At 39.0% G+C, this 27,841-nt stretch overlaps 1 protein-coding gene across 7 annotated transcripts in view; it reads right to left on the reverse strand.

The window, feature by feature from the left end:
- The window catches only part of LOC116077728 (ATP-binding cassette sub-family A member 8-B), an 80,420-nt gene that overhangs the window by 33,936 nt on the left and 18,643 nt on the right, over positions 1-27,841 (reverse strand). For 6 of the 7 annotated variants that reach the window (XR_004113315.1, XR_004113316.1, XM_031352469.1 and 3 more), the window contains 18 exons: positions 27,186-27,412; positions 25,652-25,793; positions 25,165-25,350; positions 24,388-24,535; positions 22,411-22,579; positions 20,541-20,599; positions 19,792-19,902; positions 18,305-18,480; positions 17,734-17,853; positions 17,386-17,524; positions 16,227-16,317; positions 13,767-13,906; positions 12,979-13,098; positions 7,001-7,196; positions 5,278-5,444; positions 3,718-3,851; positions 2,860-2,997; positions 966-1,073 (listed from right to left, as the gene is read on the reverse strand). Coding sequence is in view for 5 of the 7 variants with exons in the window: in XM_031352469.1 (XP_031208329.1) it covers positions 966-1,073; positions 2,860-2,997; positions 3,718-3,851; positions 5,278-5,444; positions 7,001-7,196; positions 12,979-13,098; positions 13,767-13,906; positions 16,227-16,317; positions 17,386-17,524; positions 17,734-17,853; positions 18,305-18,480; positions 19,792-19,902; positions 20,541-20,599; positions 22,411-22,579; positions 24,388-24,535; positions 25,165-25,350; positions 25,652-25,793; positions 27,186-27,412 (2,571 nt within the window). In the remaining 2 variants the exon portion in view is untranslated. Of the gene's footprint in view, positions 1-965; positions 1,074-2,859; positions 2,998-3,717; positions 3,852-5,277; positions 5,445-7,000; positions 7,197-12,978; positions 13,099-13,766; positions 13,907-16,226; positions 16,318-17,385; positions 17,525-17,733; positions 17,854-18,304; positions 18,481-19,791; positions 19,903-20,540; positions 20,600-22,410; positions 22,580-24,387; positions 24,536-25,164; positions 25,351-25,651; positions 25,794-27,185; positions 27,444-27,841 lie in introns of all 7 variants that reach the window. The other variant, XM_031352473.1, reaches the window with a different exon arrangement.

Genomic DNA, 27,841 nt, shown 5'->3' on the forward strand with positions numbered 1-27,841 from the left:
GCCTCGAACTCAGAAATCTGCCTGCCTCTGCCTCCCAAGTGCTGGGATTAAAGGCCAGTCTTAGACGCACAGTGCAAGGTCCTTCTGTAGCTACTATCATATTTGATTTTATGTTGTCCTACTAAGGACTGAACCCAGGGCTTCATACATACTAAGCAACTCGATCAACTAGCTGTACCTCAGCCCTTTATGTCATCTAAAATACTATATATAACAGAGATAATTATATGATAGATATAGTTACATGTACTATACACCATATATGTGACTAGACTTACATTTTATACACAGTAATTTCTAGCTATTGCATATGACATATACTAATACACAATTATATAATATTCAATTGCTATATTTTATATTCTACAGATTATAGACATTTGAATCAGAAAAACAGTATAAATTAGAATTTACAAATTGCCATTTAAACATTGGAAGTTTTAAAATAGTTATTCTGAGAAATATTCTATTGTATTCCTGGTTATGCCCCAATTTGTTTACTAATTCATATCTCGATGGGCATCTAGGAGGACAGCTTGCATGAGAATTTCGGTTTTCCAACAGCAGAGGCTGATTCATGCCAAGATCTATTTTGGGTAAAAGTTTCTCACTCATGATGTCAGCCATTGTTCTTAAACTATTTCCCACTTGTGTATCTTCTTCAGTAAACTATTTGCTCAAACATTGGCTCATTTAAAAATTAATTTAAGGACTCTGTATGTTTTCAATACCTTTTAGGTTGGAAATCTATTGGTGATAGATGAATAGATTCATTTTTTCAAATTTGAATATTTCATTTTGTATAGCTGCATGGTTGTATTTAACTAACACAGAATTATTTAAATTTATTAATTAAAAAGCGCATCACTAGGGTGTGTGTATGTGTGCACGCCTGTAATCACTATGCTTTCAGCTTTTAATTTAGAAACCAATTCAGGTTCCAGTTACTCATAATTCATTATTACCTTATAGTCTGTGACACTGCTCATGGCAATATAAGGAGGGCAAATGGAGGTCAGAATCAGCCAGAACGCAGTCTTCCCCAGGAATTCTATAGGATGAATAAGTTCATCCTGAAAAAGAAAAGCTGGATGAACAAAGTCTGAGTTTCTTTTCCTGGCATAAATTTTAAAAATACTAAATTGATTGTATGCCTTGGGTGTCTGTCGGGATCTCCAAACTTTTCAGGGACCTTCCGGTTTGCAAGCTTTGCTTTGGACTACTTCACTTCATGTTCAAACTTGCCAGCTAAGAGACTGATCCCAGGAGCGTACACCGATCAAAAACATTACACAGTGGGAAATTATTAACCATATAATTTTATGTCATTCATTCTATGATTTACTGTGATGTTAGGTAATACATGCTAAGTCACAGCTGACATCCTCAGTTTCTCAACTGATCTTTGATAATCTCAAATGTGGTAGCTCGGCTCAAGAACCATATCAAATAGCTACAACAGGAGGCCAGATCAGTTCTGGTTGGTGATCCCAAAGTAGAGATGGAGTGTAAGGAGGGGATGTGAAAGAGCCAAGCAAAATGTTGTTGCTGGTTGTAGCTGCTCCAATTCTCTTCAAGGAAAGAAGGTGCACAAACTCTCATCACCCACAAAGCCATCATCATTTGAAGATTCACACAGCCATTGCTTGATTAAGCATAGACTTAACTACACCACAAAGCCAGAGAGCAGAATGGGACAGAGTCAATGTTGATCCCTGATATTCATTTAGTGTTTAGCAAGTAAGTTACTAAGTGCTTACTGTGTCCAGGGGTTGGCCCTGGGTACCAGGTATTTATGTTAAAATGTGTTAAAAGATGTGGGGCTGGGGAGATGGCTCAGCTGTTAAGAGCACTGGCTTGTTCTTCCAGGGGACCCAGGTTCTATTCCCAGTATCCATAAGATGGTTCACAATCATCTGTACCTCCAGTTTTAGAGGATCTGATGCTCTCTTCTGGCCTTAGAGGGTACACAAGTGGTATACAGACAAGCATTTAGGGAAAACACTATATACAAAACTGTTCAGAAGTTAAATCAAAAATATTTTTTAAAATGCAGTGTTCCCTACATCTGTAACAGGGAGAAATATATTTGAAAACAAAGGAAACTTTTCAAAAGACGGCTGCCTAGTTTCTAAATTTGAAGGGATGTTTACGTCCAACTGCTCAGACCTTGGGCTAGAAATACATTTTTCTTTGTCCATGCACATAGTATGGGCAGGGAGCAGAGGTTAACATGGGTGTCTGTCTTATGCCTTATCCATGTTACACATTAAGGCAGGGCCACTCATTTGAACATAGATACAACTAGGCTAGTTATCAGCTTCCTGGGGAACCCTCTGTCTCTGCCTCCCAGGCTCCCGTAAGCTACCATGACTGCCCCGCAGAGAAATGGAACTTTTTTCTTTGCTCTGTATTTGGAAAAGCTGGCATAGTAGGTCCAAAGTAGGCCAAAGGAGTTACTGTTTCTGGCAAGAAGCTGGAGTGATTCTAATGAGGATAGTCTGAATTCTAGCTTGAGCTTTGTCTAGATTTCTTTCTTTCTTTGGTAGCATTTGTAAAAGTGATGAGTCTCTCCTCCCTTCCCCTCCCCTCCCCTTCCTTATTTCATTCTGTTTGTTCATTCCTTCATATTACTCACAGCACCATACACTCTTATTCTTGTCCTCTCTTATCCTCTTTGGAAAATGTTTTAGCTTGCAGTTTTAAAAGCTAGAGGTCTCGGAAGGTGTTGGTTTTCTAAAGCCACAGAAGCCAGTGTGAATCCAAGTTTTGTCTATGGTTTTGGTGGACTCCAAAAGGCTATGATTCCAGAACTTTAAAAGATGATCACAGAGGATGCTGTAAAGGACTTGAACTTACCATGAAATAAGTGCTTCTATCAGTTCGGATGCGGGCTGATGGTTTAACCATTCCAAGTAGCCCATTGCTAAGGATGTCCATTAGAACTGGGAAACAGTTCAGTCTCTTGGTATTGCATGCAAACGAAAAGCTGTGGTTCTAAAAATATAACAAATAAAATCTCCTAATTATCAAAGAATCTTCATTTTTTTTTCCTAAGGAAAGTAAAATTTGGGATTTTAAGATGCAACTGCATTGTGTTTGTTTCTTGATGGTGCTTGGGAATCACGCCCACTGCCTCATATTATGGGAGTCAAACTCTCACCACTGAGCAGCACTTCCAGCCCCAATGACATGTTTTAAAAATGCTATCACATACTAACAAAAGAATCCCACAAATGCTGTGAGCAAATTGCAATCTCAAAAACAAATAAAAATACTGTGTAAATCAAACTAAACCTTGGCATAAGTAAAACAAGGCAGGTTTAGAATAAACCCAAACCATGCATTTAATCTGCCAGCTGCCTTGCTTAGGGTTAGAATCATGTTTTAAAGTGTTTATTGTCATAGACAAAGCAGCATTTCTAAGATATATGTGGTATAAAAATCTTTAAAGGGAAATATGAATTTCCTGACTTCAAGTATAACATCAAATATACAAACTTGAATAAAGTATCTATTTTGCTATCACATATGGGTTTTGTTGGCAAGCATGATAGAAGAAAGAATTATTTATTATATCAATGAATAAAGTCCACTGAGCAAAAAATATACAGCACTTGCTCTTGTTTCAATTTCTTAGACTGTCGACCTGAGTAATTTAGGGCTATATTACCTTTATACACTTTTGTGGAAATTCTGAGCTAGAGACCAGCATACCTTCTCATCTCCAGACACTATAAGGGCTCCATTGTAGGAAGGGTCATCTGTGCCATCTCTGGCTCCAGAAGCATCGACTTCCAAAGCTATGTTCTGGTGCTCCACAGAACGGATAAAGTCATCAATGCTTGCCTCTAAGATGTAATTCAACATATTAGGTATTTCAAAGCTAGACAAGTCCATGTTAAGTTCCATAGCTCAGTGCTTCCATACTTACTTTCCCACATAATAATCCCGTTGCATTATGAATTAAAAGTTGATTTGTTGCTCTAGGAATTCATGCTACAACAAATGTATTTACTGATAGTATATAATAACTCTTTCATACCATATGACTCTTGAAATAACTTCCTTTTCTAGAATCTTGCAATGAATCGCTGTGGAGTTTTAATGGGAGGTAATTTCTAATCACTAAATGTCTGAAAACAGAATTCATTATTATGAGATTATTACTTGTTTTTCCAATAGTTTCTTGATGCAGGAAGGCAGCCTGGTGACATGAATAACTTTGCAGAGCTTCCACCCAAAGAAGCAACCAGTATGGAACTCTTGAAACTATCCTAAGTATGTACAGAAATGAAGAAGGATATACTTAAGAAAATCTACTAACATTGGCAAGAACTCTTCTCTGAGAAAGTCAATGTGCACACAAGAAGACCTCATCAGCAAAACATAAATAGACACCAGAGAGGAAAAAAGGACTGAGGAGATCATTCGGTCAATAGTGTGCTTGCTGAGTAAGATGATGTCCTAAGTTCCACCCCCCAGCACCCACACAAAAATCCAGGTGTGTCGGCACATGTTTATAATACTAGCATTGGGGAGGCAAAGACAGTCAGAGCTCTGGCACTCACTGAAGAGGCAGCGTAATGAGTTCAAGTTTCAGTGAGAGAGAGTTTTAAGCAATAAGGTGACCAAGGAAAATATCCAACATTGACCTCTGGCCTCTACATGCACACTCATCCACGCACACCCTTGTTTACAAAGACATGCACACACATAGAAAACGTATCCACCCAAAACAGAAGATATCGTGTGACTTGTGTGAGACTTATAAAAGTCAGGAATGAGAATCATCCAAGAGGTGTAGGAATTTGAACACATACATTGCTAGCATACACATACACTTACTTTGAAAACAATCTGGCAGGTCCTTAAGAGTTTAAGCATATGCATTATATGATACAACAACTTCTAGGAGGATACCCCCAGAGAAATGAAAAAATCCTTACAAAAAATACATAATCACTGATCAACATATTATTCATAATCATTTGTAGGGGGATGTATCTATTTATAGGTGAAAAATACACTGTGGTATATGTACATAATAGAACACCATTCATACTATCTTTAATTAAACAATTAAAATGAGACTATAAGTTCTCAGATATCTCCATGGTATTTTTGAGTAAAATGTGTTTTTAATAGAATCTCCTTTTCCTTGCCTCTATATTCTGCTACCTTTGACCTTCCTTAAAACCTCCCCATCATAAGTCCTTGTTCAGCGCTTTAAGAATGAAATACAGATACATATGTGAATTGGAAATACATTATTACCTGTCTTATTGATGATCAAAAGCTGAGTGAGCATGCCCTGGGGCTGTTGTCCAGAAGCAAGGAAGTACTCATGTGGGGAAAGCTCCCAAGTGTAAGGGCTTTGAAGTATTTTCATCATGATATTTTCAAAAAGAAGAGGGCAGATGCCAACTGCCAGAACCAAGAGCCTGTGGAGAATAAAGCTGTCACCGTGAGCATATTATGACTGATTCACTAATCACAAATATTAAATGGGTAACTCTTGCCTATATTTTTTAAAAGTTTATTTATTTATTTATTTATTTTTATTGTATATGACTACTCTATTGGCATGTACACCAGCCTGCCAGAAGAGGGCATCAGATTCCATCATAGATAGTCATGAGCCACCGTGTGGTTGCTGGGAATTGAACTCAGGACCTCTGGAAGAGCAGACAGTGTTTTAACCTCCGAGTCATCTCTCCAGCCCTGCCTATATTTTAAGAGTGTTTTGTCCTCCCACTTCTAAATTTGAGGGGACAAACTGTAACTTTACTCTTTGATTACTTCTCTTGCTCTTCTACCCTTGGGTATCCCATACCACATATCTTGGGGGTGGGTGTACAGCCCTACAATCTGGACACTCAGACTCTACCTATCTCTTGTGAGTCCTGTGTGATTCTCCACTTCTCTGCTGGTTAATTCATCATCATCCCCTCCAACAGTTTTCTTCAAATCAACTTTAGTTCCCATAGTAAAGTTCTGATTCTATGATGACCACATGATCTCTTTATTCTCCAGACTTACATTTTAATTAACTTACAGTTTAGTTTATTCTAAATTATTGTTATTTAATAAAAAATTGACCAAAATATATCAATTACTAACTACTAATAATTTTTAATAATTTTCCTTTACTCCCTGTTTCAAGGAAATTAACAAATCCTAAAACACTGTTATCATATTAGCTACTTTGAAACCTTCCTCCATACCTAATTTAAAAATACTTCTTGCCTAAAATCTTTGGAAATGACTGGCATCCTTTCATTCTTTACTCTCTATATATTACCTACTATATTGGTAATATAATGCAAAATTTTTCCTTGAATCATTTTTGTTTCTTTGTCAAATTTTTGTGTAGTGTTTATTGCAGTTGAATTATATGCTAGGATATACAGCATTAATTTAAAACACAGTGAGGGATACCTCAGTGGTTGTACCTTGCTGTGCAACCCCAAGGACTGGGGCTTGTATCTCAGCATCTATATACCGAGCCAAGTGTCCTGAATACATCAGTAACCTAAGCTTAAAGGAATGGGTACAGGAGTATGACTGGGATTTGCTGGCTTCTGGCTTAGATAACAAAATGTGAGGAGTGGAGAGCAAGGTGCTGTCACTAAAGAAGCTAGCAGATGCCATGACTTCTAGGCAAGTGCTAGTAGGATAAGCACACAGCATCAGGTCTGAGGCACCGATTTGTGGGTCCTGGGAGAAAGGATCCCCTGCAATGTGTCTATGATATCCCACAGAGAAGAATATGAAACAGAGGAGATATGCAAGGAAACTTACATCTCAGTTTTTCCTTTAGAGTTACCTTACAAACCTTATAAACTCCACCATTCAGTCTCCTCATAGATAATCGATAAGACCAACGACTAACATAACAAGGGCACTTACTTAGCTTTGTAGAACGTTTTCTCATCTTGCCCCACCTTTGTGATCTTTAATGTTATGTAAGAGAGCTCAAAAGCATCCTGACACTTACACTGATAAAAGTGTTTTCCTTTCGTGCTTTAACTTCAACAGGCGAACCTTTGCGATCGCACAGGTTTGCTGTCTCCAGAGAGCCATTCCACTTGTCATCTTCATTTCCGTAAGTGAAGAGAGAGTCTGCTCCATCTCCATAAGCCTTTCTGTGTCCCCAGATCTCTCTGTTTGTCCTTCTCCAATGATGTCAACCTCTGCAAAACACAGAGGAGGCAACTCGTAAAAACCCACTTCAGGCATCCCTTGCTGCAACCACTGTTTGAGTACATTTTACCAACGCTCTTGTCTTCTATACTCTTCCACACATTGTACAGCATCACTGTGCTGAACCAGGGAGAGAGAGAGAGAAAAAGAGTCCATTGATTGAACAAACGCAGGAATTAAAAAGGGTGCTTTTGTATACAGAAAGCATATAAAGGGACCTCTAGACTTGACATGGCTGCTACACACATTGGCTCACAGTAGCTATGGCTATGGCAAAATTCTAGTGTGGATGGAGGAGAGACTCATGAAGCCCCAAGCCCGGCTAAGGAGCTATGGACAGTTGATGGTGGCAGAGGGAATAAGAATCAATATTTTTGGTACAGCTACTGGTATATTGCCTGTACTCCTCCAGTGGGTGGCCATACACCCATGTGCATCTACATATCACTGATTTGACTTAGGGGGTTATTAATAACAACAAAAAGAAGACATGAAGTTGGAAGGGAGACAGAGAAAGGAGCACCAGAGAAATTGGGGGAGGTGGTGATGGGCAGGTATGATCAATACATATTGTATAAATGTATAAAACCTTCAAAAATACAAATTTATTTAAAAGGTAAAAAGTTTGGCAGACATAAAAAAGACTAAAGCTAAAAATACATTGTGTAGATGTATGAAATTGTCTAAGAATAGGACATTTAAGAAAAAGAATGAAAATTAAGTACATAAAGAGGTTTGAAAAGTATTTAAGCAAGGCCCTGACTGTATTCACTTGAAGACATAGTAAAGAAATGAGATACAAATTAATATGCTACAAATTGTAACTTTAAATGAATTAGAAGCCTAGTGCTTAACTATAATAGTCTCTACTAGGGAGGCTTAAAATTGATTTAGTCTCTTGCCTATTCTCTACCATCTCTAGCTACCTAGGATGATGTCCAGGAAATGATGCTAAAATAAATCTGATGGCAAGTTTCAAAACACACCCTTGTAAGTAGAAGGCGCAAATATGGACATAAAGATATACTGTGGATAAGGACAGTGTGCTTTTTAACAAGATCGAAGCCATGCTGAAAGAATAATTGCCTCCAGTAGCCAATGGAAACAGATGCAGACACCCACAGCCAAATATTAGATGGAGCTCAGGGAGTCTTGTGGAGGAGCTGAGTGAGTGATGGAGAGACCCAAGAGGACAGGGACTCCACAGGAAGACCAACAGAGTCAACTAACCTGGACCCTTAGGGGCTCCCAGAGACTGAACCACCAACCAGGGAGCAAGCATGGTCTGGACCTAGGCCCCTTGCACATGTATGACAGATGTGCAGCTTGGCCTTCATGCGAGTCCCCCAACAAGTGGAGTAGGGCTATTCTCTTCTATTTAATGAGATTAATCTCCATATTTCCAAAGTGGTAAACAACTCTGAACCCACTGGCTGAGAGTGCAAAGACCCTGCCTTCATCCTTGGGAGCATGGTAGGAGAGGACCAATGGCGTCAAGAAGAAGCAGAAAGCAACCTGATCCCACAGACACATTGTCTGCTGCAACACAATTGAATCACATCATTTCCAAGTCACAAAGGGAGTTTACATCATCTGCTGATGTTTTTCCCTTGGAACTCTTCACTAAGTGAGTGGGCACAGCACATCAAGAGCTTGGGGTAGGAGATGAAAACCATCACGTTAAAGTGCACAGGGTCACCTACAAAGTCTCATCATCAAGGATCATCATGCAGTCTGCCTTTGTGTGACCATCAGCCCACTAAGGGTCACTCTTGGGGCCAGAGGTGGACAGTGGTATACTGAGACAAAATGGACCTAGGCTGGGTATATTTAATGGATAGTGATGGAGGAAGTGATGGCAGGAAGAGCTGAAGGCAGCAGCTGGTCACATCATATTTTCAGCCAGGAAGCAGAGAGCAATGGATGTTAGGGCTCAGCCTGCTTTCTCCTTCGAATTCAGTCCAGCTCGGGGAAATGGTACTATTCACAGTGTTCTTATGTCAATTAGCTTAATTTAGATAACCCCTTACAGATATCTCCAGGAATTTGCTTCTATTGGGGTTTGGATTCAATCAACTTGACCATCAAAATTGATCACCATAGGAAGAGTCAGGTTAATGTCTTACTAATTTAATTTAAGCAAAAAAAAAAAAATGGTGAGAGGCTGATTCTCTTGTTGTTGAGGGTTTTGGTAGTGTGGGCTGTACATCATACTGAGATCATTGAGAATAGGATTATGAATATTATAATTCTAAGGCACATGGAATGGAAAAGGCTGATTTTTACCTTCAAATAATTTGATTTTGTGAGGTGGACTGAATACAATAAAGTCTCCCCCAAATCACAGACATTTGCTCAAGATAAATTAGATCCATTTACTCATCTACCCAGCAGTCTCATAGAAGATGAGCCATGCCGGGCAGTGGTGGTGCTTTCCTTTTTAGAAGGGGGAACAAAATACCCATGGAAGGAGTTGTAGAGACAAACTATGGAGCAGAGACCGAACGAAGGACAATTCAGAGACTGCTCCACCTGGGAATCCTTCCCATATTCAATCATCAAACCCAGACACTATTGTGGATGCCAGCAAATGCTGGCTGACAGGAGCCTGAAATAGCTGTCTCCTGAAAGGCTCTAGCCGTGCCTGACTAATACAGAAGTAGAGGCTCACAGCCATCCATTGGACTGAGCACAGGGTCTCCAATGAAGGAGATAGAGGAAGGACCCAAGGAGCTGAAGGGTTTGCAGCCCCTTAGGACGAACAACAATATGAACTAGCTAGTACCCTCAGAGCTCCCAGGGACTAAACCACCAACCAAAGAGTACACATGGTGGAACTAATGGCTCCAGCAGCATATGTATAACAGAGGATGGCCAAGTTGGTCATCAATGGGAGGAGAGACCCTTGGCCCTGTGAATGTTCTATGCCCCAGTGTAGGGGAATGCCAGGGCCAGGAAGCAAGGGAGGGTGGGTTGGTGAGCAGGGGGAGGGGAGAGGGAACAGGTTTTCTTTTTTTATTTTTGTTTTTGTTTTTCTGGAGGGGAAACCAGGAAGGAGATATCATTTGAAATGTAAATAAGGAAAATATCTAACAAAGATAAATAAATAAAAGAAGGTGAGCCACCCCATGTTATGGCATGACTTTCTTCAGCTTTCTGGGTTTTTAAAATGTAATTATGTCCAAGATATAGGACAAATTGTGAGATATGTGAAAAAAACAGGAAAATGTAACTCATATTGGAAAAATAATTAACGTGAGTCTTGGTACAGGTCATTCATCATGTGATCTGCACGCTGGGATTAACAGTAAGGGTTTAAAAATATCTATAATAGGTATAGAGTGATATCTACTGAAAAATATGGATACTATAGACAAACTGATGAGGAGTTTCAGTAAAGAAAGAAAACTACAAAAAGTTAAAGGAAATGCCAGGATGAAAATTGCAGCATTGCGGTAGTAAATAGTTTATAAGTTGGGTTTCAAAAGAAGGCATGTGGTAATGAAGACCGGTAAACAGTCATTCTACCAAGGGGAGAAAAGAATGAAAGCCTAATCAGAGAAGATGGTATCTGTGAACAGGTACTAAATGTCTAGAAATTTTTTCCTTAATTGTTGGTTCACACAGATTTATAGTTTCTTTAAAAAAAATACTATTTGAGTTTTTTTCAAGTTTCTTTGAATTTGTTATCTGATACATTATATTTATTTTGAAATTTTTTTTGTTTTTTTATTTTTTTGTTTTTTTTGTTTTCGAGACAGGGTTTCTCTGTATAGCCCTGACTGTCCTGGAACTCACTCTGTAGACCAGGCTGGTCTCGAACTCAGAAATCCACCTGCCTCTGCCTCCCAAGTGCTGGGATTAAAGGCGTGTGTCACCACCGCCCTTGAATTTTTTTGTTCAGTTGAAAATTCACATACACATATAAAAAATAGAAAGTCCTAAACAAGAAATATTACTGAGTGCCTTTGAGTTAAATAGACATTGTATTAGATAAATGTGAAATAAAAATTTTTTGAAGAGGTACCATGTGTGAGAAAATATACCAAAAATCTTTCTTTCCCTCTTTGCTTCATTTTATCTGTTTTTTATCATGTCTTACTTTTCCTTTCTCCTCTATCTATCTATCTATCTATCTATCTATCTACTATCTATCTACTATCTATCTGTAATCTATTATCCATCTATAAACTACCTATCATGTATCTATCTAACCTATCTATCTATCTATCTATCTATCTATATATCTATCTATCTATCATCTTTCTATCATCTATCTCTTTTCAACCTATTAACTATCTATCATCTATTTATTAACTATCTATCTAGCATCTGTCTATCTCTATCATCTATGTCTCTATCATTTATCTATTATGTATTTTTCTATCTATGTATATCTACCTATCCTCTATCTGTCTATCTATCTATCTATCTATCTATCTATCTATCTATCTATTATCTGTCATTTGTCTTCCTCTTTCTCCACCATCATTATCACAGTCATTATCAACCAATTATCTCTACATAGAAACTGATCTACAGTAATATAAATTGGAACTGATTGTTCACATTTTATTTACAAAATAATAGTAACTATGAAGCATTTAAGGACTACACAAAATATATATGCAGAAATAGTATATATACACATATGTATATATTATCTCAAGTAGGAAAGTTCATAAAATAATATTCATCTGAAGATGCTTCCATTTTCTATGTAGTATCATAGTAATGTTGGGGTATATGTTATTATAAATAAATATCCTTATCATTTAACTAGGAAACACATGAAGAGTCACATAGAAATCACATGGTTGAGTAACAATAAACAAAAGAAGGCCAGCAGAAACACAGGAGCAAAGCGCAGGTGGAGCCAATATGACAGAGGTAAACATAACCCCATTCAAATATAAACAGCCCTCCAACTCCTAGAACTAATATATTGAGAAATGTACTAAAAAGTAACATTTAACCAATACTATTTACAAGAAATGCACTTCAGTTTCAAAGAATAAGAAGAAATTAAACTGGGTCAACATACTGTACATTAATGATGTGGTACGTGTGCTTATAGCAGATAACTCAGAATGAGCATCATTCTCAGAATTAAAGGAGAACTCACATTAGGGATGCTGAGAGGCTATTCATATAAGTCTACACATGAGCTTAATAACAGAAATTCAAGGTACATGATCACCCTACCTAAAGGGAGTAAAGCCTAGGACTAAACACATGTAGGCTTAGAGTTGTAATTTTACTTATGGCTGATCGAAGATGCAAGCAAAGAGAGAAGCAAGGTTGCACACTTAGCTATCCACCTCTGTCTACATTTGTACAATTCTCCACACAAAATAGTAATTCAGGTATGCACAGTCTATGTGTTTCTAGCTCTATAATACACATGTACATCTACATATAGATATGTGAATAACTATTTTTGATGGATAAGATGCAGCTACCAAATAATCCAAAGTCTGGTGTAATAATACAGCCCAATAAATTGCCAAGATTTTGAATCAAAGGTTATATTTTATGGCCCTGCTAAGACACTCAACACTAGTAAAGAGAAGAATGATTTTAGACACAGTGACATTGAGAACGGGTGAATGAACATCTTATACAGCCTTGTCTACGAAGAGCCTCAAGGAACAGAGCTTCACTTTTGTAATCTTCTCTTTGTAATGGCGTTTTGAGGTACAGATCACACTGAGTGTGATCAATATCTTTACATGGCTTTTTATGCTGTTGTTGCTGCTGCATTTTAATTACCTGGTTCATCAATTGCTGCTTTTCCTTCTAGCTTCAGGAACACCTCGTTCAAAGTTGTCATGGAAACACCATAGTTTTCAATTCCCAGTCCAGGACAGCTGTCAAGACTCTGGCAAAGCTCTAAAGGGCACACACAGCCAGTGAGTCACCATGGCAACAATCATGTGACCTGAGAACATATTTCTCAGACTAAGAAATGAAAGTATATGGAATTATAGTTGATATATGGCAAAGATACAGAAATGAATATTACACAAATTATTCCATTTTTCAAATTCTGTGCCATTTTGTTTCACATTTGTACTGTAGGCTCAAATATTACCCTCTTATAGTCAATTCTCTATATTCATTTATGTTTCTACTTGAATTTCATTTTAGTTTCACTTTTGTAGTTTAGATAATTACATAATTTGGATTTCCCAACATTGAGCTTAGATAATTGAAGTAGCTATTCCAGAGAACATATACGAGTGGAAAGCACTTCCGCTGTAACCAGCAAAGGAGAAAGAATTAATGTTTTTGAGCTGTGAGGGCAGCTAAGATATTGTGCTAGCCACAAAAGAGGAAAGGCTGAACGGAACTCTCTAACATGTTCAAGCATTTCAACCCAATAATTAGAATATTATGTCTTCTCCTATGGACAAAATATCATTATTTCGTTATTTTTTCGATCACTTTTAACACCTAACATACCATAAGCTCTCAGTGGATTGTAGTTATACAGTGACCACCATAGCTACTATAAATATTATATCTACATTTTATTTTATTGTGTTAATGGACATTACCTGGAAATCTATAAGTTGTTTCTAAGGGTAATGTATAGAGAAGTTTCCCTTCCCCTTCAGCTGATAGCTTGGCCTCAGGGATGTGCTGTTTAACAAGCGATGTGATGTTTTCTGGAACACAGACTTCTTTCAGCTGCAAACTAATGTTTAAAAAAAGACATATCTTTAATAGAATGAAAATAACCACTAATTTCTCTGGGGCAAAAAAGTCAACCAAAATCAAGTGGAAGATATAAGCCACGTAAATGTGAAAAGAGAAACCAGAGACCATTGAAAGTAATGCAAGAAGAAAAATAATCTAATCAAAATTATTGGCCAGGCAACTCAGGGATGGTGGGGAGGGAAGGCTGGCAGTGATTCAAGTCTTCAAAGTGTCAATAAACACAAAGTTGAAATACCAGGGATGTAGCAAAGATCAGAAGTACATAATGATAGATGATTAGGGGATGATATTCAAACGAAGTTGAAGCTGGCTAAATGGGATTTTTATACTGATTCAAAAGAGCCAGGGACTTTGGATAGTCATAGATGCCAGACAAGTACGACTAATTTAGTCATCCAATGTAAATTCATTAAATTCTTAGTATATGGTAATCATTCTAGTGAGTGAATAAATTTACATAGTCCTGCTATAGTGGAATTGCCTAATGTGGGGGTGGGACAAGAAGTAAACAATTAAACCTTCGAGTAAGACACTTATCACTAGCAGTGTTATGAAAGATTCTGGGCTGCAGATAAAAATCAATACTATGGAAAGCATGGTGACCAGTTTTAGTTTCCATGTAGAAACTAAACTAGTTTTAATTTCCTTGTATCTATCCAGAACATTGAATAAGAACAAAGACTCTTGGAGAAAAGCTTTCTACACATTCAAAACACTATAGTTATTTCTCATTTGTAGAAATTTAAGTTAATAGACAAAACTCAAACTTATGAAGTATATAATAGATAAAATATCTGTAGTGATCTGACCCTGAAATTTGGTTTTGATGACTGAAAAAAAGTACATTTTAATGTGAGTAGTTTCCTTATTGCTAAGAATTATTATTTTTACTATATCAGGTCCTGTAACAAACTGAATAGTAACAGCGGCCACACTTAGCAAACCTTTAAAAATGGTGGGCATTTTCTTTAACCAAATGCTTAAGTCAAAATAATTCAATGTATTCATAAACCATGTATGGGCTTACAAGAATCAAAATCCACTTAGGAAATTAAATTAAAAATACATTTTCCCTCTCTACAGCTATTCCTTTGGTGATAAAATGAATTTGAGAACTGTGTTTTAGAGAATATGGTCACTGCATGAGAGGCATCTAGTATAGAGTTCTTCTTCTAAGCACCCTTGGAAAGAGGGGTTGGCAAACCTATTCTGCAAATGTCTAGACAGTTTACTCCATTTACCTCTGTGTCAGCTATTCATCTCTACTGGTGAAAAACAGATAAAACAAACAAACAAACCAACACCCATGGTAGTAGCTATGCGCACCATACAAGAGAACCAACAGGGCTGTTTCCTTGCCAAAAATATTTTTAAATACATAAACAATAAGTGGTTTTAATGTGTTGACTTTTGTTTAAAAGAAGAAAATAAACTGTTACATAAATTATAGTCCCAAAAGTCCATGAAAAGACCCATGATCCAGGTGGGGATTCTGGCTAGCACTTCTTATTTGAGAACATCGTATGTTGCCTAGTGTACCACATGGCTAGGCAACATCTCACCCATTTTTCTGTAACATTTACTTGCAGCCACTTTATAAATGAGAAGACTAAATTTTATAGTTTAGTTTCTAAGATTCTTAAACACTGTGACTTAGGAAATAAAAGTTAGGTCGTCACTCAGAATTGGAAGATTAACCAAGTTATAAGAAGATATTATTCAGATGGCTAAGGGTCAACAAGTGGGGGTGGATTCAAGAAAGTAGCCAACCCATAGGCTTAAACTCAAACAATAGGAAGTGTAGGTCCTGGTGGGACTTGAATTGAAGCAATGATCTTTTCATTGTAACTAGGGCTTGTTGGATAAGGGAGACTGCGGGACAGAAGCCACGACAGGAAAGCCATCCCATGTCATTTGGCTACTGAGTTCAGCAAGCAGAATGGAACCATTAAGACTTTTTGTTGTTGTTATTGTTTGTCTTGCTGCATTTATGTTTATTTTCTATCTTAAGAATGGATGAATAACTCAGAAACAGTAACCAATCAATATAAAATTCAAATCTTAAGAAACACGAATATCGTAATGTATAGTGACAGGTTTATATTTGGACAATAGTTTTGAGTTTAAAATAAGCAGGATCAACTCCTGATTCCATTGATTATTAGCCCATTGTTATAGTATAATGCTTCTCAGAGTTCATATGCTGGAGATTTAATCTCCAGTCCCACAGGGTTGAGAGGCAGGAGGACTTTCAAGAGGAGGTTCAGCCACAAGGACTCTGTGACCCTTGTCCTTACCTCAAGTGATACCCAACTCCCCATTTCTTCTTCAGAAAGAGCGATGAGCCTGCACACTTCAGTTTCCCCTTGGAGATGAACACTTTCCTGTCTGAAAATGAAGAAGGAGAGAAGAAAGTCTGTGTAGAATGGGCATTTGTTTTTGAGAAAAAGACAGACAATTGTTTATATGCTTTAAAATTCAATCCAGCTGGGCAGTGGTGGTGCACGTCTTTAGTCCCAGCACTTGGGAGGCAGAGACATTTGGCATTGGCATTGGATTTCTGAGTTCGAGGCCAGAGTGAGTTCCAGGACAGCCAGGACTATACAGAGAAACCATGTCTCAAAAGGCAAAAAAATAAAATAAAATAAAATAAAATTCAATCCAGAAGCACTTCTTCTTCCAGATGGGACTTATAGAAGAAGCACTTCTTCTTCCAGATGGGACTTATAGAAGACTCCATGAAGCACATCCTTTAATCCTTAGGCTTATTTCTCATTGTCTAACGCATCAGGAAGACTAAACCATGAGGATTCATTTATACATTTTAATAGATCAAACATTGAAAGCATTCAAACGTTTCAAGTTGATTTCACTCAAACCTGAGCAAAAGAGTTAAGCTTTTAGAATGTAGACTTCATTTACTTCCCAGTGAGTCTCTTGGCAGTTCCTCCCACTACACAACTTTTAATGACACATTTACAAGATATGCTGAAATGGAGCTGGAGATCTAGGCCAGTCACTAAAGTGCTCGCTGTGCAAACTCAGGACCTGTGGACCTCAGAACCCATAAGAAAGCTGAGTTTGGCAGTTTGCAATTGGAGGTAGAGTCAGACAGATTCCTGGGGCTTTACTACCATCCAGTCTAAACCTACAGAGAGATCCTGTTTCACAAAACAAGGTGAAGAGCTCTTGAGAAACAATGCCCAGGGTTTCCTCTGGGCAGCCCATGCACATACACACATGTGTACCTACATGCACATGAACACACACATACCCATACATGCACACATGTACATGACCCAGTACAATAATTGATGTTAATATGTTTGTGCTACATTCATATCATCATCACGTGTTTAGTTCAGTGGGTTAAAATATAGCTGTTCAGAACACTGGTCTCTAGTTCTCAGGTCCCTGAATATCCTCATCATGATGCTTGAGCAAGCCAGCCATTACCAGCCAGGATGTCAGCCTCATCCATGAACTGCGTGCTGAAGAGGACCACACGGTCGGCTTTGCGCTCCTTCAGGAGATTCCACACCCGGTGCCTTGAAAAGGGGTCCAGCCCGGCAGTGGGCTCATCCAGTAGGAAAATCTAGAGGAGGGAAGTGATAGGGTTTTCCTCTAATGAGACAAGCCTTCCCAGGAAGCAATGTAGACACCTTACTATCTAGGTTTAAAGGAGTCTTATGTAAAGTTTGCCCTTAGGCTGCCTATTCTAAATATTTCTGCAACACAGGTCCCTTGCAAAGCAAAGTTTTGAATTCTTACTGAAAATTACCTATAAAATCCCGACTGTCTTACCTGAGAATCTCCTAAAATGGCGATTCCGAAAGTTAGCTTTCTTTTCTGTCCGCCACTGAGGTTTTGAGCAAGGCTATCTTGAATATTTTTCATTTCTAACTCCAGCAAAACCCTTTGCACCTGAAAAATACAAGAGTTAGAACACACACAAAATATTATTTCTCTTTTTTCCTTCCTTATAAGCACAAAGCTGTTCTCTGTGATGGGTAAAAGCATAGACGACTCTGGGGTCAAAGGCTCTGGGTTTGAATGACACCTCATGTTCACCTACCATCGTAAGTCTGGTCAAGTCACTTGCTTTCCCGAACCTGAGTCTCCTTACGTGTAAGACAGAGAGAACAATGACATTTGTCTCGTAGGGTTGTTTCAAGGAATAAATGATCTTTTGCATTCAATAGTATGCAAATGCACCTTTACATTATGTATAAAATTCTTATTTAAATTGGATTTCCTATCTAACCCCACATACCGATTTACACAAAGAAATTGAAAAAAAAAATACAACTTGACATAAATGGATTTTAACATTCACACTTGTACCAAAAAAGTGGCCCTACACATATGCATGTACCTCTTTCTCCACGTCTTGGGGTGGAATTCCTCTTATTTTGGCAAAAAGCCTGAGGTTTTCTCTCACTGTAAGGAAGTCAAATTGAACATTGGATTGTGGACAAATTCCAGCGATCCGGAAGACATTTTCTAGGTCAGCCATTTCTGATAATCTGTTATTATAGATGGTGACAGAACCTGTCATAAAAATCAAGTGTTAATATCAGGACAGCGAGCCAATGAAAATATTTATAAATGAAAGCTCTCAATTTGTTCATTCAATTTTAGATATATGGCTTTATTTTCAAGGTTTATTTAACTCATCTTTCATTGTTTTGGTGAGTGTATGTGTTGACATGTATAGATACATGTATATGTATGAATGCGCATGCATATGTGTACGGAGGCCAGAGGTTATTCTCTACTACAAAACTCGTATGGAATCTGAATCTCATGGATCTGTCTAGACTGGCTGGCCAAGAGGCCCCAGGGATCTTCCTGCCCCTGCCTGCCCAGTGCTGCGATTAAAGGTAGAGGCTGTTGGACTTTTCTGACTTTTTCTTTTGTCTTAGAGACTTGATTTTTAGTTTTACATGTATGTTTGCCTGCTTATATACATACACCACATGTGAGCCTATTACACAATTAGAAGAGGGTGTCAGATCACCTGGAACTGGAGTTCCAGATGCTTGTCAGCTCCCGTGTGAGTGACAGGAATTGAACCGAGGTCCTCTGTGAGATCAAGTGCTCCTAACAGCTGAGCCATAGCTCCAGGCTCAGAGGCCTCACTGTTTTATGTGGGTGCTGGGGATCAACTCTTCTTGTTTACAGAACAAGGGCTTTATCAGCTGAGACATCCCCTCAACCAATCAACTTCTATTATTGTTGTAAGGAACTCTGAAAACAAAAAGCTGCCCTCTGCAGTTCCCCTGTGAAGATGCGCTATAGATAATGCCCCCCAGCCCTCCACCCACATTCTGGCTTAGCTGTGTGTCTGCTGAGACCTTGGCAAGTGTGGTAGGAGCTGAGGCTGAGGAAGAACTCCATCTATGATTTCGTTTCTTTCTGCTCATTTCATGAAGCTGACGGGTGAAGAATGTCAGGCTAGCCACTTGGGTGTGGAACGTGCCCTTGGAAACAAAGTCTGTCCTAACCGAAGTTTTAAACATGTGGGTAAGGCCATGTTAAGCCACCTAGCCCCACTCAGTTTTGCACAGAGCAACCACAGAATCCTCAGAAAGGATAAAACACTTCTATTTACGCCATTAAGTTTGGGAATGTTTGTCATGCAGCAGAAGCTAAGGCAGACAAGTTAGAATGCCACATGGCAATGAAGGACCAAGAGACTGATGGCCATAAAATACTTAACCTTCATACACAATGATGGTGCATACTTTTGTTATAGAATAATACTATAAGTGAGCTTTATTTCCATTGGTATTTGTGCTTGTTAATAAGCCAAAGGATTCTATATTGGTGGCTGATTTATTTACCAGCCTGAATCCTTACCTTTGGTAGGAACAGATAATCCACTAAGGATATTTAACAGTGTCGATTTTCCAGCTCCACTGTGACCAAGTACAGCTGTGATTTGACCTTCATAGATGTCCAACGTCAGGTCTGGAAGGGAAAACAGGACAGATGAATGACATAAACAAGGAGGTGGGAGCAAGAAAATAACTAAAACGGGGACACAATTCTACTCTGGAGCCAACTGGATTTTTTATCTCCTTGAATAAAATGTAATTTGGTATTTTAAATAAAATATAATTTGGTATTTTAAATGACTGAAACGTGTTACAGCCATCGATTCGTTGACATTGCCCTGTGCATGCGAAATATTTGTTAACATTGAGTGGAAGAGTAGATTAATGATAAAATACTACATGGCCATAAGTCCTTTAAGGTAGGCACCTCTTTTAAAATTTTAAGTATTTATGTATTTAAAAAAGAAAACATATAGTACTTTGAATTACAAGAGAAAACTTTGACCTTGTAGATCAAAGACCCCAAATCTACTTAGGTCAACACAGTATCACACAGTATAGGTTTTAAATACATCATATTTCAAAACATTATTCTAACTTTTATAAAAGTTTTATAAAATAGAACTAAGGTATTGAAAGGCAAAGTTTATCATGTAACTTAAATAACACTTCAAATTTAAAACTTCACCAAGAACTGCTCATCAAAATAGATTGTGTTTACATTTAAAAGTTTATCCATATATTATTATTATTATTATTATTATTATTTACCTTTCAAGGCTTCTATTTTATTAGGCTTTCCTTTGTATTCTTTTGAAATATTTCTGATTCTGCAAAAGAGAAAAGGCATGGTTAGGCAACCAACTTCTTCAGTTGGGCCTTGTGGTTTGGTTCATGGGATGGGTGGATCTTATTTTCAGGGTTCAGAAATCTCATCACTCTTAGGCATCTTTGGCTATGTGGCTGGCACAATCTCTACTGCCTTCTAGGCCATTAGCATCTCTGGGGGAGTAGTAAACTCTGTGCATGTGTTCCACTGCAGATAGTCACATGCCATGTAATGGGATGGGAGGCAATGTTAATGTATAAGAACAAGATCGTCTCTATACTGCAAAGCCAAGGACCTAGAAGGAGAGATGATATGGGCTTACAACAATGAAAGAACCACCATGAACTCCTGCAGTTGGTGTGTATGTAATCATCTTGGCTGAAGAGCTCCAAGGACGTTTAGAGGTAGAGAAAGATGGAGAAGCAATGGACCATGAGCTGGAGACACGGGTTTTGCTCTCATGCCCACCTGAGTTCATCCCATTTATTCTACTTATTTTCTGCTTGCTCAGGTAAGCTTTGGTTTTCCCCAGCTGATATTTCAGAGCACTTCCGGCTGTGTTGGGGCTGGGAAATAGAGCTTTTTGTTTTGTGCACAGTGTTTGGTTCACAGTAAATACTCAACAAGCATAGAAGATCATGGTGATCGTGGCCGGGGGGAGGTTTACACACTGAATGATATTCTAGATCTGGAACTGCACTTGGCTTTCTTATCCACGAAGAGTGGAATTCGCAACTGAATCAGACTTATATTTCTTATCTTGTCATCTACTGATCATCAAAAAGAGTTCATTCACATTGAACAAATTATTTCCCTGTTTATATTTTGAGCACATTGTGTGGCCAGTTCATGGTCCTCACACTTGAAGGTGGTGCTGAAGAGATGTAAGAGAAAAGAAAATGAAACGAATTTTGTGGAGACATTGTTTTTCTTAGCTGAGCTTATTTAGGTTCTGGGACAAATACTAGCATAATGCACTGGTGAGAAATGAATGCAGTGGGCTTTGGGAGCTCAGAGGCTCAAGGGATGAGAGAAGTCACATCACTGGGGGTGGGGGAGGGTGAGGAACTGATACTGGCAGGCTGGGGACTTGTTCCTATTTTCTTATTGGGAACTAGACAATGTGCTGTCACACTCTCAGTGACACATCTTCCTGAGCTCCTCTTGTGTCTGTCTCTGCAACATCTCCTTTTCCTTCCTCCCTACTTTATGGGTGTGCATGTGCATGTGCGTGTGCCTCTCTGTGCCTCTGTGTGTGTGTGTGTGTGTGTGTGTGTGTGTGTGTGTGTGATAACTGGAGCTGAAGCTGGTGGGGCAAACCTCTTACCCCAGCTATCTTGGAGGTGGAAACTGTCAGGTTGCAAGTTCAAAGCCTGCCTGGGCTACAGAGTAAAATCAAGGCTAGGTTGGACAACTTGGTGAAGCCCTGTTTCAAGAATTAAAAAGTTAAAAATGGGTGGAGGGTATGTCTCAGTGATATAGTGTGTCTAACATGTGCAAAGTCAGAGGTTTGATCTCCAGTTTTGAGAGGAGGGAGAGCAGGAGGATGGATGAATGAAGGGAGGGAGGGGGAAAGAGATAGAGAGAGAAGAAGGAGAGAAGGAGGGAGGGGAGGAAGGAAAGAGGGAGGGAGACAGAGACAGAAAGGATCTGTTGAATACGTTTTTGTTTATCCTTCCAGTGCGAGAGTTATTGCAGATAGCAGGAGACACCCCTCACTATCTAGAGACCTAAAGAATGCTTTGCTTGCTTTCAATGCTAAAATTTGAGCTTCCTCTGCCTTGGCTGTGTCTCTGCTCTCATCCTTGTTACCTGATGGATTCCTTCCCATGGAATTCTGGGGACACTGGTTCAAACGAGCCATCTGATGAAGGAATGGAATCTAGTTCATCTTCAAGAATCACATGAGCAGGCTTTCGTGTTCGTAGCCAAAATGAGGATTTCAGGAAAAACAGGGGAGAGTGCTGATGTCCGTATTCATCTAGAGACGCAAGAGATGAGTAACCATTGAGTCAGCCATCAATTATCCCACCCCTGCCACACCTCCATCTGTGCCAGCCTTTGCTGCCAAACCTGAATGCATACATGGTCCACATGAAGCAACTCTGCAGCTTTATCAGGGAAAATCTCACCAAGATCTCTCCATTGTAAGAAATAGAAGCTCACTGTAAGTATTTCTAAAAGGAGGAGTTTCATAAATCTGACAATTAGGCTTGAAATAGTCTTAATTTGGGGATTAAAAAGGTAAGATCCTCTAGACCTGGTGGATTCTGTTTTTAAGTCCAAGTGTCATATTATGCAAAGGAAGACCTCGAGAAGCAGTGGCTGGCTAGAGGAGATACTTGGAAAGATGTAATACGACTTAAGGGAAACGAACAGCACGTTTGTAGTAAAGGATGAGGTTTGCAGGCTATTCTGAGAATGTGTTCATCACAGGCACCTTGGTGGAAATTAACCCATTGGAGTTTTATCATTGCTTCCATTTCCCAGCGTTGGAAGTGCTCTGAAGGAGAGGACACAGTTCTCTAATATTCTGCAACTGACCTTTGCTGTAAGAATGGGGAATTTTAGAGCTCAAGTACACTCCTCACGTGGACTGTGCTTCACACAGTAAGTGCTGAGCTCTCTGTGGAACTGGAAGCTTGATGTTTTCAGCCACTACCTGTTTCTGCCCCTGACTGCTGTGGGATTTCTGCATTTCACAGGACTAGTTTTTTCTTCTGTTCTTCATATTTACTTTCTTGAACAAATGTGAACAAAGTTGTTTCTAGTCTTATATTTAAGCTTTGCAGAAGAATGGTAGGCAAAAATCAAAGAATTGGATGATTTGGGATTAACGAGCATTTTTTTGTTATGTTAAGAAAGTAAAGGTGGTTTTAAAGCAGAAAAAAACTGAACATATGAATAATGTCTTTATGGCTAGAAAAAATATTGGGAAAACAAAACAAAACCAAACCAGGAGCCACCTGAAGGCATGAGAGTGCTTAACTTCTCTGGCATGCACACAGCTCTACCACTGAGCTCTACTGAGCCTCTGCCATCCTTTGGCTTTGGCTTTTGAGATAGGATCTTAATAAGTTTCAGGGGGCCTCGGGCACACTCTGTGACTCAGGCTGGCCTCAGTTCTGAAAATCTGTGATTAAAAGCCGATCCACTCGGCTCTGATGATAATAATAGTTTTGTGTTGTGATACTCTGGGAAGATTGTTAAAACTACAAGTAGCCAGCTCCCTTCACTGAGAGATTGCATCTACATCTCTCCAGCCTGAACCGTCCTTCTTCCTTCTGTACATTGCCCTGTGTGATTCTGATGTCTAGCTAGGATGCAGAATTGCTAAGCTAGCTAGTCACACAAAAGTAGCTATAAATATCCATCATCAGCAGACCCACTTAGAAATGAGCTTTCTAAAGCAATTCCTACAAAGGAATAAGACAAAGGATGAAGCCAGTGGCTCAGTGGTACAGCATTTGCTTAGCATGTGTGAAGTCCCGACTTGATTCCCTAGTACAACGAATTAATAAACAAGTGAACATCAACAAAGCAACAAGCCATAACTTATAGAAAGTGAAAGAAAGGTCAGTGACTCAATATGCAAAATGTAGGTTTCAAGTCTGAACAAGCAAGGGCAGAGACAGCTGAAGAACTGATTTGGCCAATGGTAATGAGTTGGTTTTCTTCATGTTGACACTGGAGCTGTTTTTGAAGTATGAATAGTACACACGTTAGGAAATCTGGTTAGGAAATACAATTATTACAATGGTAGTCTATATTGATCACATCTGTACTCACTTGGCAGAACTTTTTCAAAGTACATCATCAGGACCAGATACAAAACCGCATCAAACACCAGCATGAAATTGGTTGCTATAATCAGATTTAAGCCACTGGCTGGATCAGGGGGTGTGTTAGAATTTAAATCATAGTCCACACGTAAGAGCTGAAATTTTTTAAAAATGAAGAGAAATTAAATTTACAATAAAAGTTAAATTCAAACTGGATTTAACAATAGTAAAATAGTCATCAGCTACTTTGCTCTGTGAACATAGAAGAGATGTATACTATAGTTCGCAAACCTTCGGTAGTATAGACCTATGGGCAACTATAATTGTAAGTGCCATGATATGAAATTGGAACATGAGGCAAAAGTGAGGAGGCATTCAAAGTTGGCATTTGCGCTCAAACTTAGAAATTTTTTTAAAAAATTTACTTATTTTTAAATTTATTTACTTACTTATTTCATCCGTATGAGTGTTTTGCCTCCAAGTTCGTGTTTGTGGTGTGTATGCCTGGTGCCCCAGCAGATAGCTGTGAACCAAACTCTGGTAAGAGTGCTCTTACCCACTGAACCATCCCTCCAGGAGCCATGTTTCCTTACCCCCCTCCCCCACTTTCTAAATGGCTTACTTTGCTGCATCCAATCCCCTCAAAGCTTTCAAAGGTCACTTTCGTCAAATCGGAGTGCTGTATTCTAGGGTTTTAAATCTTAGGGCTTTGCACGTGAAAATGACTGCAGGTTAATGAGTTCGAGAGAAGAAAGATGTCATCAATAGGTTAACAGGTCCTCACCTGGGTCATTCCTAGTGTGAAGGCAAAGGGGCTAAAAAGACTGAGAGTCCATTCCAAAGGTGCAGGGAGGTATCTGTACAGGGCTGTGAAGCCTAGTCCTCCCCAGAAGATGGCGAGAAGGAAGACAGTCAGGCCAGTGAGGACAGACTTCCTCACCAGGACGCTCATTAGGAAGGCCACAGCGATCTAGAATGAGAGCACACCCAGGTGGCTTACATTTATCTAACATAATATGGTAATAATAATTAATAGTAATAATAATAATTAATAATAATAATAATGGTAATGATAGAAGGGATCTATCATACAAATACAAAATTATGTCTCGCAAACTTTGTTACATAATACACCAAAGTGTACTTGTCTATGGAGTTTTGTGTGCAAAGAGAAGATAGAAAAACTACCATATGTAAAATAATGACCTCTTTGAGACAATACTTAATTCTTAGGGTAAGAGATGGGCAAGGGGAATTTTAAATCAACTCACCATAGATAATCCGTAAAGGAGGAAGAGACTAAAGACCGCCATAAAGCTGGTTAGAATAAAAAACTGGGCAGATCTGATAACAAGTGCCAGGGATAGAGCCATAATGAAGACAAAGCCAGTGTAGAGCAGACCCCAGGATAGCCTGGTGTGGAAATAGAATTCTCTTTTAGTCTTTGAAACACAACAGAAAATGAGGATATATGATCAATTTTAAAATAATTTTAAAGTTCATCAATCTGTTCACGTATACTTTCATCTTTTAGTACTCTACTCATTCATTCATTCATTCATTCACTCCTCCGTGTTGCCATTCTTCAGGTGTTGCGTGCTTTAGGATATGCAGCTATGAGGTGTAAGCCCCAGGATGAATTCACTGGGGACGACGAATATCCTTTTTCCCACTAACCATCCTTCCAAGTTCGATAATTCTATTTCTCTTATCTCAAAATTATCAGTGTGCCTTTTCTCACCAATTTCTTTACTGTACACATTCTATGAGATATATAGTAAAATAAAAAATAATTAAAGACCAATTTAAGACATAGCTGAAAAACCAACAAAACAGTTCTAATGCATATACTGGTTGCTATGTGTAAGGGAATGTTTTAAGAACATGATAAATGCTAAATCATAAGATTCCCACTCCAAGACTATGCAGAAATTCCATCTTAATATTTTCTTGACTTACTGATGGAGAATTTGACAAATGCAGATGTTAAATGGTTACGGTTCCTGCCCAGATGTTTGGCTCTGGTGTCCTTAGATTTCACGGCTTTTCTACATTTTCTACCAATACCAATTCAATAAGGGAGTCAAAGTGTAACGATCATAAATAGAAGGGATCTGACATACAAATATACAAAGCTATAGGATTGTAGCATTAGCAGGAACTCTTTCTGGTTTGTTCCAACACAGTTGGCTTTGTATCCATTTTGTTTCCTTCTCTACAACGGCCACTTCCATACCTCTGCCCTTCCTAGATGCTTGTCTAGTCTAAAAATGACTCAGTATGTAAAGATCAAACTACCTGTGCCATGCTCACAATCCCCTTCTGCCAACCCAACCCCTCAGACTCACCGATCCCCTTCTGCCAACCCAACCCCTCAGACTCGCCAATCCCCTTCTGCGCCCATAATCCCCTTCTGCCAACCCAACCCCTCAGACTTGCCGATCCCCTCTGCAGTCCTGAAGAATCTCTTGATGCTTGGTGTCTTTCATCCCGGTGATCCTCCTCCAGTGGCGATGCCACCTGTGACTGCAACAGCAGTCTTTAACTTTCCTGACACTGTCACCTGAGTGCGTAGCCACCCAGTCATTTCTGCTTCACAGCTACTCAGCAATCCCAAATCTTCACTTTAAGCAGAAAAGCACAGAAAAGACACCCAGCCTCAACATGGCAAACGCTACACCAAGATCTGTTCATGCAGCAGGATAACGCAAAAAGCTGGAGAGCTACTGGTTCTCATGTACATAGGCCAAAATGCCCAGTTTCTCAGGGAGCCCCATTTAGTTGTTTGTCCTGCATTTGACTCACCAGAATGCTGGATCTTGAAGGCCCATCATCATCATCAAGCCCTTCATCTTTTTCTTCTCTCTTGCAACATTGATTGACACATAATAAGTGATTGGGGAGAAGGAAATGATGCAGGTGAAAATGAAGAAATCAGTCAGAATTCCTTCTTGACTGACAAAAGGATGGATCTTCATGAATTTCCCCGACACTGAGAGCAGTTCCTCCATCACCGAATGATTTGTTGTGGTCTGAAGACAAAGTGATCCCTGTTAATAAAACCTGCAAGATCATGAATGACATGCTCTGTTTTAAATCATCCCTTTCCAGGGAATCCCTTACTGGCCTGCCACAATCATCTGCTAGAGGAAAATTCCATATTCATGTCCTGCTACTGATCCACTTGGATCCTGCTCAGGCACTCTGAGTTCACCCACAATGATCAGATTTTACCCCCCTGTCTAACTCCCCAGCTAACATCACTACAGAATAGTTCGAAATGCCTTTTCTAAACTTGTACATTCAATACATCTCTTACCTCAAGTTCCAAGTTTAACTATTATTCTGATTGGAAATTATCCCATGGCATTCTGGGATATGGTTTGAATGAGAATAGATCCCATCCACTTGTATGTTTGATGGCTTGGTCCCCAGTTAGTAGGGTTGAAGTCACTGATGCT

This window comes from Mastomys coucha, unplaced genomic scaffold (genome assembly GCF_008632895.1).
Source record: "Mastomys coucha isolate ucsf_1 unplaced genomic scaffold, UCSF_Mcou_1 pScaffold5, whole genome shotgun sequence".
In the NCBI taxonomy this organism is placed as follows: Eukaryota; Metazoa; Chordata; class Mammalia; order Rodentia; family Muridae; genus Mastomys; species Mastomys coucha.